General features: G+C 41.4%; 1 protein-coding gene across 9 annotated transcripts in view; it reads left to right on the top strand.

Annotated features, from left to right (window-relative positions):
* The window catches only part of ERC2 (ELKS/RAB6-interacting/CAST family member 2), a 941255-nt gene that overhangs the window by 831916 nt on the left and 92617 nt on the right, over positions 1-16722 (top strand). The window contains exon 17 of one of the 9 annotated variants that reach the window (XM_011371814.2): positions 12456-12643. The exons of 7 other annotated variants lie outside the window; for them this stretch is intronic. In XM_011371814.2, the coding sequence (XP_011370116.1) occupies positions 12456-12512 (57 nt within the window). In that variant the 3' untranslated portion in view covers positions 12513-12643. Of the gene's footprint in view, positions 1-12455; positions 12673-16722 lie in introns of all 9 variants that reach the window. One more of the 9 variants, XM_011371813.2, reaches the window with a different exon arrangement.

The following is a 16722-nucleotide window of genomic DNA, read 5'->3' on the forward strand; positions in this document are numbered from 1 at the left end:
GTGTGCACTCATTTGTTTTCTCATACTTTCCACTGTACTTCCATACCCTTAAACCTTGCATCTCCCAAATCCAGAATTCCATGCATTACGATGTGGAAGAAATAGGAAATCTGGAACTGATTATGAAATTATAAAGCAGGGAGAGGTTGAAATATTCAGGATAAGTGTACAAACGCATAAGCCCCGATACACACTGAGCCTGGTGCGAAGGACACATTCTGCTTTCTCAGGTCATTTTGGGTTTGAACCCCTGCTTTTACATTTCAGCATAATGCAATCTAGCATTTGCTTTGTGTGGTGCTTGGGGAGCTTTTGGTGTTAACAGAATTCTTTTCTAAAGAAATTCCTTTGGATTCCTTCAGAATTTGTCCAGTTTCCAGGTTCCAATAGGAAAAACATGGACGAGATTTTAATAGAAAAATAGTGCTTCAGATTTTTCATTTGGCAAGCATCCTGCTCTAGAGCTGCTCTTGTTTTATTAAGTGAAACGGGTCGGCTTAATAGAGGCGCTCTCAGCATTTGTACCCTGATTTAAGAGAAGAGAGAAGCATGGGCCACCTGAGAAATACACCCTTTGGGATTTTGAGCTCACTTATAGTTTTACCATTTATTCTCATCTCATTGGAGAATACAGTTGAACAACAATTATATGTGCTGATAAATCAAGACCAAATCCTTTAATGTTCTTTATTCATGTCTCCTTGACAAAGGAAAGCTGAATCTTCCCATAAGTTATTTCAGATGTGATTCTCTTCCTGTTGGTCGAGAGAGTGGTGGTGGTGATGGTAGATGTTTTCTTTTTTAGCTTTAGTGCTTTCACTGATTATGAAGGCAATACATTTTTATTATTAAAATTTTCAAATAATTCAAAAAGTCTTTGTGAAAGAATTCCACCATCCAGAAATACTAACATTTTGGTGAAATTATGTGTCTTCCAAGTCTTTTTTCCTATATCTAGCCTCTGTAAAAAAATGAAACCATAATATAAATCGTTTTATAACTGCTTGTTCAGCTTAACATTGTATGTTGCACACCTTTTCATGCTCAATGGCGTATGCTTGTAGCATCATTTTTATAGCTGCAGATCAGAAAGTTTTGCCTTATTTTGCCTTATTAACCAAAGTCTTTAATGATGAGCATTTAGTACTTCTTACATGTTTCCTGTTAGGATGCTGCAGCTCCATATACTTTCCCTTTATGCATTTGTCCAATAATTTCTTTAAAATAGATTCGCACAAGGGGAGCTGCACATTTGTATTGCTGAATATTGTAAAGTAGCCTCCCAGAGAGATTATATCCATACACTCTACTTTTAGGCCTTGAATGGCACCACCTCGCTGAACTACCCCCATGTCTTTTGGTTTCGTTTTGCTTTGCTCTTCCAGTTTAACTTCGGTTGGTACATAGTTCTCAGAATCGTTCTTCTGGGTGGTGGGGTGCACACCAACAGAAACAACTAAATTGCCAAACTCAAAAGTCAGTTCAGGGAAGGAGAAGTGAAAAATGCTCTGCAGAAATGAACATGATGCTCATCACTGTCAGCGATCACACTCCCTTCCCTGCTCCCCCGCCAGGACCCATATGGCCTCTCTCTGGTCCATACAGTTGCCTAACTCGAATTTTAGAGGTTTCTGGATAAGTTGCCTTTCCTGGTTTCCTTGTGAGGACAGTTTTCTTTATTGTAGGTGAAGATTTGTAGGCCTTGGTCAGTAAAAGGGAAATGGCTGGTGCTAGAAACGGGCAAGGGGCCCCACTTTCTTTGCTCCAGACCTCACAAACATGTGAAACAAAATTTAGTTAATGGATTGATTTTTCCTGGGCATACGTTTTGAATTTGGGGTTTCTCGGCCACTGAGGGGTCTGAAGTTCGGGGCCCTTTTATCCTTTTATTGGTGAATTCACTGAAGTGTAGGCAGACAGAAAATGTTCTAGTGGCAGGCAGATAAACTTGTTAAATCCTTGGGAGTCTTTCCTTCCTAGCCCTGGGAGTTTATCATCTTGGTGGAGTTAAAAGGCAATTAGGCCTGCAGGTCTTTGCCGGCTTGTTTATTGGGGTTTTACACATGGGTGTTGAAGACACAGGGCTGTATTAAACATTCCAATCCTGCTGGCTGGAGGGGAATAAGACCTCAGCCCAACTCTTACTCTCCTTGAGAGAGAGTCTTGCCAAAAAGCTGGAGGAAAATCGTTTAAATATAGTACCTGTGCCCCACGATGCTCATTGTTGGTGGAAAATTGCAGTCGGCTAGCTCCATGCTGTGTTACATTTCCTGGGAAATGGTTTTATGGAAGGGCGTTTGATGAAAAAGTTCATTCCTTTTGTAATTGTTAGCTGCCCCCACGGTGTTAGTTAAGGTAGAGGCACACTGGAAATGTTTCTTGCCTCAGATCTCTAGGGCAATTCCATTCATGAGACAGGAAGGCTATCAGTTTGAAATTGGAGGGGGGACAGATTTCCACTAAGCCCCATGGTCCTTCTGGTTCTCTGAGTCTCCCCAGACAGGCTAGTCCTGGGCAAAATTGCGAAGGAGGTAGGTCTTGGGTTTCCACAACAACTTCTCTCTTTACTCGCATCCGCCACCCCCCACCGCCCCCGCCTGCCCCCACAAGCTTTGCAGACAGAACTCTTTCACAGTCATGTGTTAGTGAAGCAATATGGCTCCCCTACCACCACCACCCCGGGAAATTTGTATTTTATTTTTTCAGAGACAGCTTGGGCACTCATCTCAGTGGAACTGATGAGAATTTCCAGGACTCGGTATACCACAATGGTTAAAAACACCAGCTCAGGAGCCACCCACCCCTGGGTTCGACTTATGGTTCTACGGCTAACTTTGTGGCACAAGTACCTTCTAATCTAAGGGTTTCTTTCATCTGTAAAGTAGGGACAAAGACCAAGTCCCTACCATGCTTGTTTGTAGAGAGAGTGAATGAAATAATCCATGCAAAGCGTTCAGCATAGCGCCTGTCACATAAGAACACAATAAATGTTAGCTGTTATTAGTATTAATATTATTAAAATATCTTTTATTTATCTAACACCTACTTATGTGCAATATATGTATAGATGTGTGTGTGTATATATATGTATATACACACACACATAGTTGACAATTATATTTTTTTGAAAAAGCTTATAATACCTTAGCTATTTTTATTTTACCAGTCTATGGTGCAACTGAAATATAAAAATCTATCTAGATAAAATGAGAAAATCCTTGCTCATGTCCAGAATACCTGGAACGTGAAGACTTTCGGTTTCTACAACCAACTATTGTGCTCAGCAGTCAATGAAGCTTGTTCCTAAGTGGCTGCTACTTATCCAAATCTTTGTTTCTTAAGAGTTAGGCACCCTGTCTTAATTTTCTCAGCTAAAGAAAACACAATAGATAACTGCAGCTTTTATTCCCAACCTGACCTTCCATGTTCTGAAACTAATTTGCCATACTGTCTTGCCAGCGTCTGTGCAAGGACTTCCTCTAGCCGAGTAATGTGGTTCTGATTAAGGACATCCTATAAGACCCAGGAGGATCGCCTGGGAAGGAAACCGGCCTGAGACACTAGTGAATTTCCATCTAGTCAGATGTATGATATTGAAGACCAGAAGGTATATGGAGTTTAGGAGTTTATCCTTAGGAAGACTCGGAAAGAGAATTAAAGCAAATGGCTGACAAATTGGCTGCCTTTTATGCAAAGCTGACAAGCAAGTGGGGCTCCTACCAGAAAGAGGATATGCAGAGCCCTCGGGCCAAATGGCTAGGCAGTCAGCAGGCTTTTTGAAGTGCCTGCTCGCATGCCACTACTTTTAACAAGGCCCCTGCTGAACTGCCTCCTCATAAAGATGTGAGAATTTAATTCTTACGTAAAATATCTTAGTTTCAACAACTGTGATAATTCATTCCTCTCAGTAGTGCATGGGATGTGAGAGTCTAATGCTTGTGTTATGTACAAACAGGGTGTGTTTTTTTTCTCCCTACACTCTGAGGAATTGGGTCATAAGTGCTAAACCTTGCTTTATCCCACGGATGCTAGACCTTTCCCCGAAGTCCATCAGGCACTGGCTCGACTCTGAAGAACGCTGAAGGATCCCATTTGCTCTCCCTGGATTCACAAAAGCTCTGCATCCCTGGGAGGAAAGACAACAGTGGTGTGCAACAGGCAGTGGAGTTTGGAGAGCTCGGTGTTTCTTTATCAAATATCTAAGAATCTGCTAATAGTTGTAACTCTAATATGATTTTCTTGTTAATCTCTGTCAAACCATGAAATCTGATATGTTAGCCATGACTAAGCCGTGAAATTTGTCAACTTCGCCTGTGATTTACACAAGCTCTATTTAAAAAAGAAAAGCCTTAACACAAAGTGTGGGACATTACTTCCCAGCATGCTTTTCCCAGCATGCCACTAGTATCTTAGGACAACAAATAAGAACAGAGTATACACATTTCTTGTGCTATTTTAAGGACCAAGGAAGGATAGATAAAACCCCCAAACTAAATAATATATTTTCCTTTGAGGTGATAAATATGTACATGGTAGATCTGCTTAATTGATGGCAATAAGTATGAAATAAACATTCAGAATAGTTTTATGGTTCGTACCACTGGGCATGATAATAAGCTTCCTTAAAGTGGTAGATTATTTGTTTTTGAGAGAAAATAAATGAATAAAACATATTTTTTAAAGTCATAGGTTGTATAATTAATCTCTTCAATATATAGTGGCCGTGAGTGCGGGCATTAGGATTTGAAATCCCTTTTTTGTCATTGGCCACTTGAATGATTTGTGTAAATCACTTAACATTTTTCCCTCGGTTTTCTCTTTCGAAAAATGGAGACGATAATACTGCTTTGTAGGACCTGCTTTGTAGGTGGTCTAAGGCACAAAAAAAAAGATACTATCTCTAAAGCACAGAGCTGGACATACATGTCCTTTATCCATGTGGGCTATTATAGTTGGTATGACATTATATTATGATATAATAGATCATTGGGTATGTTTATCACCCAATAGAAAATTGATTAAATTAAGTTCATAGAATTGGGAAAACCATTTTTGATTTTACCAAAAGAAAACTGAGGAATTTTCCATGTGAAAGAAAGGAGAACAGCACAAAGGAGAAAAGACATGTTGCAGAACTGAAGAGAGTAAGGGCTGGGGTGTTGTTCTCTCTTGTCCCTTCCAAATGCCCTTTTCCCTTGGACACAAAGAAAAAGAATTCCCAGATCTGTCTCCCGATCTCTATTCTGTAGAATCTAGAATCAGATAATCAGATGACTTAGAACCTTGACAATTTTGGCGACCAGACAGTCCAGTGGTTTTGAAACCTTTTTTTTAATACAAAGGCCCTTTTCAGATATTTTTCAGCTAGATCCATGGGACATAACCTCTGTAAACAGAGTCAGGCTAACCTGTTTATTTTATAGGCGATGAACCTCAAGCCCATAGAGTTCAGGCGAGTTGCTGCAATTCTCACCACTGATGTCTGAGAGCGGCCTCGCCTTACCCAGTTCCTTTGCCATCATCCTGACTTCTTCCCTTCCCACACAAATGAGAAGAAAAGAAAAGCAAGGCATAAGACTTCAGGATGGTTTTCATCAACTTGTCCAGTTTCTTTTGGCATTCATAGACCCTTGAAAGGTCCCTTGTCACAGGATCCTTGAACCTGCTCCCACCCCACCCCCCAGCCCCATGCCAAAAAAAAAAAAAAATTCTGTACCAAATATTGTGAATGTGTATACATGCATTTTCCCTGGAGAAGGTCCATAACTCTTACCAGATTTTCTTCAAGGGGTTTGTGACCCTCAAAAGGGTTAAGCATGGTTTCCTTATATTTTGTACTCCTAAAGTCACATTTCTAGTTCAGACTGTGAGTTGCAAGGTTAACAATTACATCTGCTTTCTTAACCTTTCAAAGCAAATGTAGCATATAACCTTATGGGTACCTTATGAGGTCTCAGGCTTGCTTGTAAAACAGCAGTTGGGTCCTGAATCCTTTAGGTTGTTTCTGCAGCTTTGGTTCTCAGCCTGCATTCTAACTGTCACTAGGTTCTAACCATCTTTGAATCTAGATGGCTCAAAGTTGATAAAATAATGCATGTCTATTTACAGTGCTCCAGAGAAGTACATTTATTTCTAGATATGAACATGGATTTACTTGCTTAATTTTGCGTTGGCCTTGGATTAGGTTTGCCAGATTTCACAAATAAAAATAGAGCACACCTAGTTATATTTGAATTTCAGATAAACAACAAATAATTTTTTAGTAGCGCTCTTGAGAAGTGGGGAAATTGGGTCAGCTTTGCAGACACGCGAAGAGCCCTTTTCAACTCTAGAACTCTTGTTGCAAAAATTAAGGGAAATTTACTATAAACAAGCACAGGATCTTTTTGAGGTGATGAAAATGTTCTAAAACTGGTTTGTGGTGATGAGTATACAACTCTATAAATTTACTAAAAATTGTTTAACTTCTACTGAAAATAGATGAACTTGATGGGATGTAAATTATAGCCCAGAGAACTATTTTTAAAAATTAAGGGATAGCTTTATAACAACTATTGCTTAATTTTTATTTTATTCTGAGTTTCAGACTAATTTGAGAATATGATGAAAACCATAAATCTACTCTTTAAAGTGTAAAAGTGCCTACACCAAGTTTTACATAAAATTTCTCAATTTACTAAAGTTTACCTCTAGATGCCAACTCCTGCTTTAACCTGGATTCTACACACCGTTAAAATGCTTTTCTGGACCTTAGGAGTAAGGCTTACCCCTGGCTAAAGCAAGCAGTTGCTGCTCTTAGATATAGTCACTCACTATAAGGGTGACCTGTGTAACTAACACTTGCCACCCCAGTGAGACTGTCTCTTCCACATTTCATGCTGGGAAGGACATGGAGAAGGCAGCACTTGTCTTAAGGTATATGTACGGCCTTGTTTTTTTTTTTGTTTGTTTGTTTTTTGGAAACAGTGGTAAATGCCTGCTTAAGCAGGCCCATGTTCCTACCTTGACTAAAGTCTTTGGTACAAACAAAATGTTCACATGCCAGTAGGTGGACTCAGTCAGGAGGTACCTCCATCAAAACACACACAACTCATTCTGTGGTTTTAGTGCCAGCCGGAATTGGGAAGCGGGCTACTCTTTTATCACAGGATGAATAACTGATAGAGAGGGGTGGGGTGGGATGCTTATCCACAGTAAGAGTATACCCTGAGAAACTCATTCTTTATTTATCAAGAGTTGAGAACTAGCTCCTCCAGATTTAATTACTAAATTCTACAAAGGACAGTTCTTTATACAGCTCATAAGAGTCCCTATGGACCTCTACTAGAACATTCAGACTAGTGCTTCTATTTTTCTATTATTGTTTGTGTTAAACATTACCTCTTCACCAAAACAAAATAAAAAATAAGACTGAAAGAAGAATAGGAGGAGGGCCAAGTCTCCTCAGAGACCCCTTTATTCTTGCTCTTTCTCCACTTGAGACATGGTCACACCCTAGCAGTCAGATTTCACTGGTCGTAGGAGACAAGTGAGGGCAGTTGAAGAATGAGAGGCCGGAAGAATGGGACAGCTGGAACAGGGTGATAGCTGGAGGAGGAGGCTGACTGGGAACTGAGGAAGCAGTGGTGTCCTAGCCCTGAGAAGCTGAACTCCCCTAATATACCTCACCAACTCCTAAGGCAGTAGAACTTCCTAGAATCCAAACATTTTTCAATAAAACCCCAACAAAGGCCAGTCTGCACACACAAACCAACCTGATTCTTCTGACAGACTTGATCAGAAACCAGTACTCTGAGGTGTGCAGAAATCTGTGCCTTGAAGCAAAGCCTCGTGAGAACCCCACTATTGTGGAATTCCTGGGCTGGCCTCAGCTAGCTGCTTGGGTGAAGACATAACTAACGAATTAGCTGATACTATTTCTAATTAACAATCCATATGTTAATTACATGAATTCTATCTTCTCATTCAAACCAACCTGAAAGGAAGGACCTCTGCCAGCCCACTGAAAGTAAATGCCTTTGCTTTAAAAATATTCTATAAATCCTTCAATTTTGCTTATATTAAATGTCTTTGCCCACATATGTCCAAATTAGTGAGGCTTTACTATTTTTGTATTTTTCTCTGCAGGGTGAGTTTTAGGCCTTTGCTGGAGGGATTAGTTCTATTTGACCTCAGCCTCTTCTACCTTTTGGGCTGACGCCGAATCCAGAGAAACCAACAGCAATTTTAAAGTTTTGTTGTCTTTCCTGTAAAAATGAGGTCAGATACCTACTCTGGAACTCTCCCTATAGATACCTGTTCTTCATTTTTAATTTTCTCCACCATATTATTTTCCTCTTTCTGGTTTTTAGGTAAAATTATATCTATTTGATACATTTTTGCCCCATCCTAGTCCTTAGTGGATCATCAAGTCTTATGTGGCTTCGAGGACCCAAGAGAAGGCTATATTGCTATATCGGATGTTCTTGTTTAGTCAGCTCTCCTCAATGGACATTTTACATGGCTCTTGTAAAGTTCTAATGAATATATGGTTCCCTTACTTCTCACACTTCAGGAAGACACCACAATGCTAGAAGAAATTACATTTTCAAAGATACTGTGAGGCAAATCCAATAAATACTTCAAATGTTTTATTACAGCAGTGATTCTCAGCCACAGGTGATCTTGGCCCAACCCCTATGTCGATGTAAGAAATGTCCAAACCTGTAGAGAATTTTTGAGTTTACTTGAGCCAAACCGACGACAATTGCCAGGAAGCAAAATCTCAATGGATTAAGAAAATGCACTAGAGAATGGCAGTTTTGCAACTTACACATTAGAATCAAAGGAAGAGACATGAGGGGATTCCGTGAAGTCCGTTGGTGGTAGATTCAGGGGCTGGGATAAAGCACAGTAGAGAAATCTTTGGGATTGGATCAAAAGTAAACAGAGACACATACTTCTTTTACATTGCTGGGTACAGAATAGTTGATAATTAACAATTACTGCACATAGAGATGGTATTTGGGGAACAAGATAACAATGAGGGTTCTGTGATCTGGTGCTCTGCTGGGAGGTTGTGCCCTGAGTGGTCTGGAAAATGAGAATACTCTGACACTCCAAGGGTATGTTATCTTAGATGCAAAAAGACAATAGACAGGCTCACTTAAGGTAAAGATTGACCTCTGTCAGGGAAGCCACAGGCCTAGGATGTGACTCCGCCATGCCCACTTTTAATCAGGAATGTTTACATTCAGACTATCCTATGCGGTTACTTTCCATTTCCGAGTTTATAGGGCCCGCCATGCTCCATTTTGATGAGTGCACATGTCCTGATTTCTTACATCCCGTACAGATCTAGGAATTGGAGAGCACAAGGGTACCTCCGAGCAGGGCAAAGTGCAGGGTTGAGGCAGGCCTCCTCGGCTCCAACAGCTGTCTCAGCTCCAAGGAGAGACAACTTTGACCAAAGCAGAGGACCAAAAAGTTACGAGGATGTTTAGTTTGTGATAAAAATCATTTTGCAGATTAAAGTGCTTCCTCCTACCCATAAAATGGTATGTTCTTTAAATAATTCAAAAATAGGAGACATTTAACTATATTGTGAGCGGGAGGCAGGACTGCTGCTCAGAGCCACGGTCAATTAATTCCACCCTTGTAATCAAGCTGGGTAATTAAGCTGTAGGTGGTAGCGCTCTTCGTATTTTCTCCAGTGTGCTATGCAACTACCCCATGTTCTAAATGCCACTACTGTCAGCATGAAGGGATTCAGGGAGTTTCCTGGAACCCATTTCTCTCTCCACTCTCTTGGCTCCATTCTCCCTCACTCTTTCTGTGGTCGTAAGGTGGCTGCTCAACCACCAGATCTTACTTCCTCTCACACGCAAGTCCAATGAAGAAGTGAGACTTTCCCAAGATTCTCAGCAAAGTCACAGTGTCTCTCCCTGCCTTTGATTGGCTCAGGCGCTCATGCCTGGGCCAGTGCTGTGGCTGGGGAAATGCTAGAGGCCGATTGCCTGAGGCCGATTGCACACCGCTGAGCTGGAATGGAACCTGTTGTGACACATTTGTGCCGAAAGAGGGGCAGATGTGTTGCCTTAAAGAGAAATTGGGGTAAGGCAATCAAAATAAACTACCTTATTATTCAAAATGAATTATTGTATTCTCCTGGAATGAGGATAAACGCGCGCGCACACGCACACACACACGCGCACACACACTCACACACACTACTGCTAGTATGAGGCTTCGGATTCTGTGCTGCAAGACTCGGGTCCTTGCCCTGGCTTTGTCTTTAATGCCCTGACTTTGCCGTTAACTAGTTGCGTAATTTGAGATAACTCCGTAATTCTCTCCCTGTCTCCTTTTTCTGATCTGCAGCATGGAAATAATAATACTGTTAGGGCGGTTATGAAAATCAAACAGGTATCTTTGGATATTAGAAGCACTGTGCATACAAGTAGTTGTTTAGATGCCAATGAATTCAGTTCGGCTTCTAGAATCTAGAAGAATCTAGACCAACTACAACCCACCTAGCTAGTCCGTGTCAGCCTTCAGAAGCCAGTATCTAAATTTATCCCAGTCCTCATTGTTGCAGGTCAGTGTGGGAAATCTTCTGAGGTCAATGATTGAGGTAATTGGCTTGACACGGATCTTAAAAAGCCTCTATGTTAAATGACATAATTGGTTTTAATTATATAATAACAGCACTTAAAGTGTGGGGGTGAAAGGTTACTATTATATTTAGAAGTGAGATCCCCAAATGAAGCAAGGGTGTTTAAGCCAGTCTTTCTTCGAATTTCTCTTTTTATTTTTTCAGAGGGAAGTCAGAATAGGCTGGCCTTGGCCCTGGCCATTTTGGGATGATTATCCTGCATGAGGTAGTGCTGGGACTGCTCACAGCATCATAGGAACCTTTGTAAAGAGAAGGGAAAGGGCTTCCGTAAAGACCTCATTGTGATCTGAAGTTAATGAGCAGTGGGAACTCAACTGTCAGCAATTGAATCTGCTTGGGCAGGGTAATTATATGATTGCCTCTGGTGTTTGCACATGCACAAGAATATTTTTATTGGAAGAAACCTAATTGCTTACTTACTTAGTGGAGGGAAAACCTAAACAAATTTGTGTTGTCATAGGTTAAAAAGACATCCTTTCTTTGTCTCTAAAATAGCTGCCTGCTCCGCTTGTTGGGAGTGTTTTGTTTCTTTCTGCGTTCAATCAAGGATGTTGTTTGCAGGACTTGAATTTTATGATAATATGAAAATGTGAAGGAAAGTGACTTTGGGTGGCATTTTGGTAAAATGATCAAGTGCTTATTGCCATGTCTTAAACCATCACCTACAATGGCCTCTTTCATAATGCACAGGTAGCTAGAACCCTGGGCAACACTCAAGCTATGGGGCTGTTCACAGGTTTTTGTTTGTTTGTTTGTTTTGTTTTGCTTTCCTGAGTGGGAAGATTGACTTCATAAGCTATCTGGTTTTCCTTAGTTGCATAAGGCAAGCGGGAGGTATCATGTCTGTGGTATTCTTTTAGACACAAAAGTTACCAAGTGTTAAGAGTAGCAAAGTGCTCCCTCTCTGATTTCCCAGAGACTTGGAGGAAAGGAAAAGGCAAAGTGAAAGCCTAAAGGAAGAAGTCTTGGGGCTGCCACTTTGGTGATGCCAAATTGCAGTCCAGTATCTTGTTTCGACTATCCTGAATGAGCATGTCACGTCACTTACCTATGACGCTGGTGTGCAGAAAACAGATCACTGCAATTAGATCTACTGTATAGGTTCAACTCCACATTATTGCTTTTTTCCCCCCTATCTTCTTATAGAGCAAACTATTTTCTAAGTTCTTTCCTTTCCTGAGATCCTACCTGAAGAGGTAGAAACATGACTGGATTGTGGGGATTGAAGGAACACCTTGTGATGAGAGCTGCAGACAACAGATCTGGTGCTCTGGTTGGGCGAAGGGTTACAGGCTGGAGAAGGGCTGAGAACAAAGTGCTTTCAGCTCCTCGGACCAGCCATGCTTTCTCATCTCAGAATCTTTCATATTCTCAGAATCTTGTTCATACCCCAATCTTGTCTGGCTAACCCAATGGGTCCTAACACTGAATGGGTTCAGTGTTAAATGTCACTTCTTCCAGGAAGCCTTCCCTTATTATCAGCCACCATTCTGGGTTGGCTGTCCTTGCTTTGCTCTCCATGGCATCCTCTAGGTTCCTTTACTTTTTGTCCTTTAATTGCTTGTCTCATTCTTCTAAATAAATGGCCCATAAGCTCCATGAGGGCAGGGCTCGTGTTTATATTTGTCACTACTATAGCCCCAGAGCCTGGAACAGTGCTTGATGAGTGTGTTCGGAATGACTGAATGAGGAAAGAAACGGTTGCTGGGTGTCCTAAGGAATCGTGGTACGTGCTGCCTGGGCTTCCCTACCCTTGCTGTTAATACCGCTTTCTTGTTGCTTATAATTTTCATTGCCCCAGATGATCCAGCTCTGTTGGAGGCACGGAGGCACAGTCAAATCTCATGCTGTACATTGATCACCTGTCCAACCTTTGCCTAGAGTGGGAGCCCCCAGTTCCTTCAAGAGATCCAACTTTACCTGTCTGTAAAGAAGAAGAGGAGGAGGGAGACAGCGGGAGGATCCGGTGGCAGTGTAACACCAGAGCAGGTCCAGTGTTTACTTTAACCCTTTTGGAGGTGGGTAACTGCAAATGCCATGGGGAGCTGGGTTTCAGAGAGGTTCTGCTTAATGACCTTGGATTTGGGGGCTCACACGTACTTTGTTTTTTGCTAGGGTATAGGGATTGCTGTTTTCATATTTAATTTGTAGTCAGACTGTTCCATGTTTCCAACCAGCATAGAACAAGAATCCAGATTTGTTATCCACATGAGGGAAATTGTCACATTGGCCTTGTGTTGTTTGTGTCTTGCTATGTGAGCAGAGAGCATGGTTCATTCATCGGTTCTTATTTCATGACTATTATATTTGTTGTCTGCTTTTCAAGGCCTATGATTTTCAATAGCCTTTCTTGTTTTGATTCTCTGGCTTTTGACGCTTCGAATCCCCCATCCCAGGTCAATCTCTTAGACCATCAGATCCTGAGTAACTACTGAATAGATGAGATTTCATTTAGAACCACTCCTCAATGTTTAATTATAGCCCTACACAATTCTGGGGTATGTCTAGCCAGCTTTTTCTCTAAGCAGAACGGACTTTGTAGGCCTCAGGGAAGAGAGCTTCCTTCTGAATCCCCCAGGCCCCCAGCTGTCCCTAAGTTTGGACTGTCCATTGTTGGTTGGGCCAAAAATAACAATTTCTGGGCAGATGGACGTTTGAGTGTGGAAACCACAGCCTCACGTGTGATGGGTACAGTAAACCCCGAGAGTCCCTGGGTGCTGCTCACATAGTGGCCTGCTCTAGCTCCCGTGGGTCTAAAGCATATTCTCCTTTTGTTGGTTCTGAGTTTCTGTTTACTTTACATTCTTCAGTTGCATTTCTGCTTTAGCATATAAGCACCCAAATTGGAATCTTTGGGAGTTCCATCAAGAAAGAGAGTGTGAACAATCTCTTCTTATAGTAGGTGTGTTCACCAACGCTGTGTGCTTTGAACCAAACAGGGATGGGCCATGGTGGACTTTATTCCTGAATTCCAAGGAAAAGTTTAGTTTAATTTTTAGTTTTGGACTAGCACCACCTCATATCCTTTCTGGACTGAGGCAGGTAATTACTGCCTACACAAATCACATACTTTGGCCAGAAAAAAAAAAATCTTTGAATGACATTTGATTTATAATTAAACTTGGCAGTGCAATGTCTAAAGTGTCTCATCTTGTCTAATCACAATAATCTATTTCTTTTCAGAGTACTTCTGCACGTAGGGGGTTAGTCCTCTTGTTATCATTGTAGAATATGGTGAAGAGAATAATTTAAGGAAAGAAAAAGAAAAGACAGAGAAATATTAAAATAAATGATTGCCATTTTAGATCAAACACAAACCACTGATGTTTCTATTGTTTTGTTTGAAAAAAATTTTTCACGTCCCTCCATTGACTGATTTATTCAGCAAACAGATTTAAATATTATCTCCCTAAGTGCCTTGCCTAGACCAGCAACCTGCTTCTCAGCATCACCTTGGACCTTGATAGAAATGCAAATTCTCAGGCTGACCCAGACCTACTGAATCAGATCTGCAGGTGGTCCAGAAAACTGGGTGTGAATGAGCTTCCTGGAGATTCTGCTGCACGCGAAACTTTGAGAACTATTGGTTTAAAACTTTTGCAAGTGCATAACGTGAGGGTATTAATAGCAGTGTACCTATAGCCCTGTCATCCAGAAGCTTGTGATCCAGTCATGGGTACAAGGCATAAATTCATCAGACAGTTAGGCAGAGTGATCTTTATAAAACGTGAATTACACTCACTTCTCAGGTCCCTCCAGGCGGTTCCCTTTATACTGGAATAAATATAAATGCTTGGCTAGGCTTACAAGGCCCAGCATGCTCCATCCCCCGCCTACCTGTCAGGCCTCATCTGATGCTATTCTCTCCCCCACTTCCCCAGCACTCTGCCACGCCACAGTGGCCTTTCTGATCTTCGGATAGGCCTGCTGAGCGTGGTGTCAGCAGAAATGTAGAAGAAGGAGAAAGAAAAGAGAGAATTGCAAAGGTTAAATAATAATTTTGGTCACTGAAGTATTTTTTTCATATGGTGCGATATTTCTGAGCCAGTGTCTTTATTGATTAATATATTGATATACTGATACTTACATATATTGATGCCATCATATATTAATGTGATAATAAATGCTAGCAGCCTCATCTTTTAGTATAGTTGCCTGAAAAGACTTGCCAAATCATTAAGGAACTATTAAATATAGTTTAGTTTAATCTTAGTGTTATGTATTGGTACTGATTTCTCTCTCTGAGAGTTGGTCAGGCAGACACAGTGCTCAGCCACACACTGTAACTGAATAAACTTGGCTGTAGGTATGAGATGCTGAAGCTGAAATCATCTGTGTGGCACCAGAACATTGATAGAGCTGATGCATGAGTCTTACTGCCTTTACTTACTTTTAGGAGAAATGGTGACCATGTGAAAATGAGGTTTTTATCTCTATAAAAAAATTATCTGTGAATGCCATTTTTGATCTTTGGGATATTAAATGTGCCATGTGATTTGGGAACAAAGCAGCCGTTTAGATTTTTATTGTATGTGAAAAAATGGTCTCTCAGGATTCTCTGCATAATAAGAAAGGGGAAACACATTTTTAAAATATGATTTATTAAACAAAGAAACTTGAATTTGAGGCAAAGAGGTTCTTAAAGGTTTAAGACGAGAGCTAAAAACAGGGGCAGTGTTTTTTGCTTTTGTTTTTTGTCTCGATTTTGTTTTGACTACCCAGAGTAATAGGCAATATTATTTTATAAGAGTAGTGTCTCTGGTTTGGGGTACTGTTTGCTTTTTAGGAAGCCTCTCATTTGAGATCTTCAGCAGAGGAGAGAAAGATTGGTTTGGAGGAGCCATCAAAGAAAGTGGGCTGTGGGGAGGTGCTCGCTCCTAGCAGCCCTTCAGCTTCATCTTGCCTTGTAAAGTTCTAGGAAACCAGGACATCTCCTCACGACCAAGCTCCCTGACTTCCCAGGAAGCTTTTCCCATTGGAAGGAGAAGCTAGTTTGCCCCATATGGAATATGCATATAAACAAGACAGACATGCCCTGTCCCTGCCCTCTTAAAGCCTACAGCCCAGAGGCCAGAGACTTCAGTAAATAATTGCAGGGATAAAGATGCATTTTCACACATTGAAAGGTGCTCTGAAGGATGTGAGAGCTGGGAGAGCAGAGAACAGGGAAGCAGGCTTCCTCTGGGGCTGACAGGGAAGGCTTCTCTGTAGACACTAAGAACTGAAGGATGATCAGGTGTTCATTTTGGGTATGTGTCTAGGTTGGTGGCATAGTGGGGAGTGTCACCGGGGAGCTGGCATCACCTCCTATACTAGCTGGGACTTGACTCATAGAGGCTACCACAGCAGAAAGTCTGGGGTGGAAACACCCAAAGTCTCCCTGCAGAGCAAACCCCAAGGGAAGGGCTTTTCACCACAGAGATTGAGGTTTCCTTGCCACTGACGACAGATGCTCTGTACCCAAGTGTGACATCAGCACCTTGGCATATCTTTCTCTTACTTTTGTTGGTGGTTCCTCCAACTCTTCAGGTGCCTCTCTCTGAGATCTTATTTTGGGGGCAGCCTCTGAGGGTCTCCTCCTTGAGAGCAGACTGCCTGTGGGGGGCATTTACTATTCCTTAGAGGATTCTTACATAGCTTTTAGGGAGAGATTTGAGCACCTTCAGAGAATATTCCTGGGTGTGGCCAGCAGTTCCTGGGAGGGAGAAATTGCCTTCGGCTACTGCCTTCTTGACCCAGACTCATCACTATACATTTTATCTGTCTCAGCCAGAACACAGTTTGAGTACGGGTTCTGTCTTTTCCTTGGTGCCTGGCATGTTGATTTGTGTAGATGTGGTACTCAGAAATAGTTGACAAATGAGAGAAGAGATTCTACAAATCCAGATGCCCTTGCTGTGCTGAGGCTTGATTTCAGGAATGTGAGTAAAAGCAATGTCTAATTCATTTATTTTTTCCATCCACCCAACCAAAAGCAGTTCTTGAGGACTTACTGTTTAACTGTGCAGCCAAAACACCATGGCCAGCACATGATAAGTCACCACTGATTCTAGTTATTATAGAGGAAG

This window comes from Pteropus vampyrus, unplaced genomic scaffold (genome assembly GCF_000151845.1).
Source record: "Pteropus vampyrus isolate Shadow unplaced genomic scaffold, Pvam_2.0 Scaffold195, whole genome shotgun sequence".
In the NCBI taxonomy this organism is placed as follows: domain Eukaryota; kingdom Metazoa; phylum Chordata; class Mammalia; order Chiroptera; family Pteropodidae; genus Pteropus; species Pteropus vampyrus.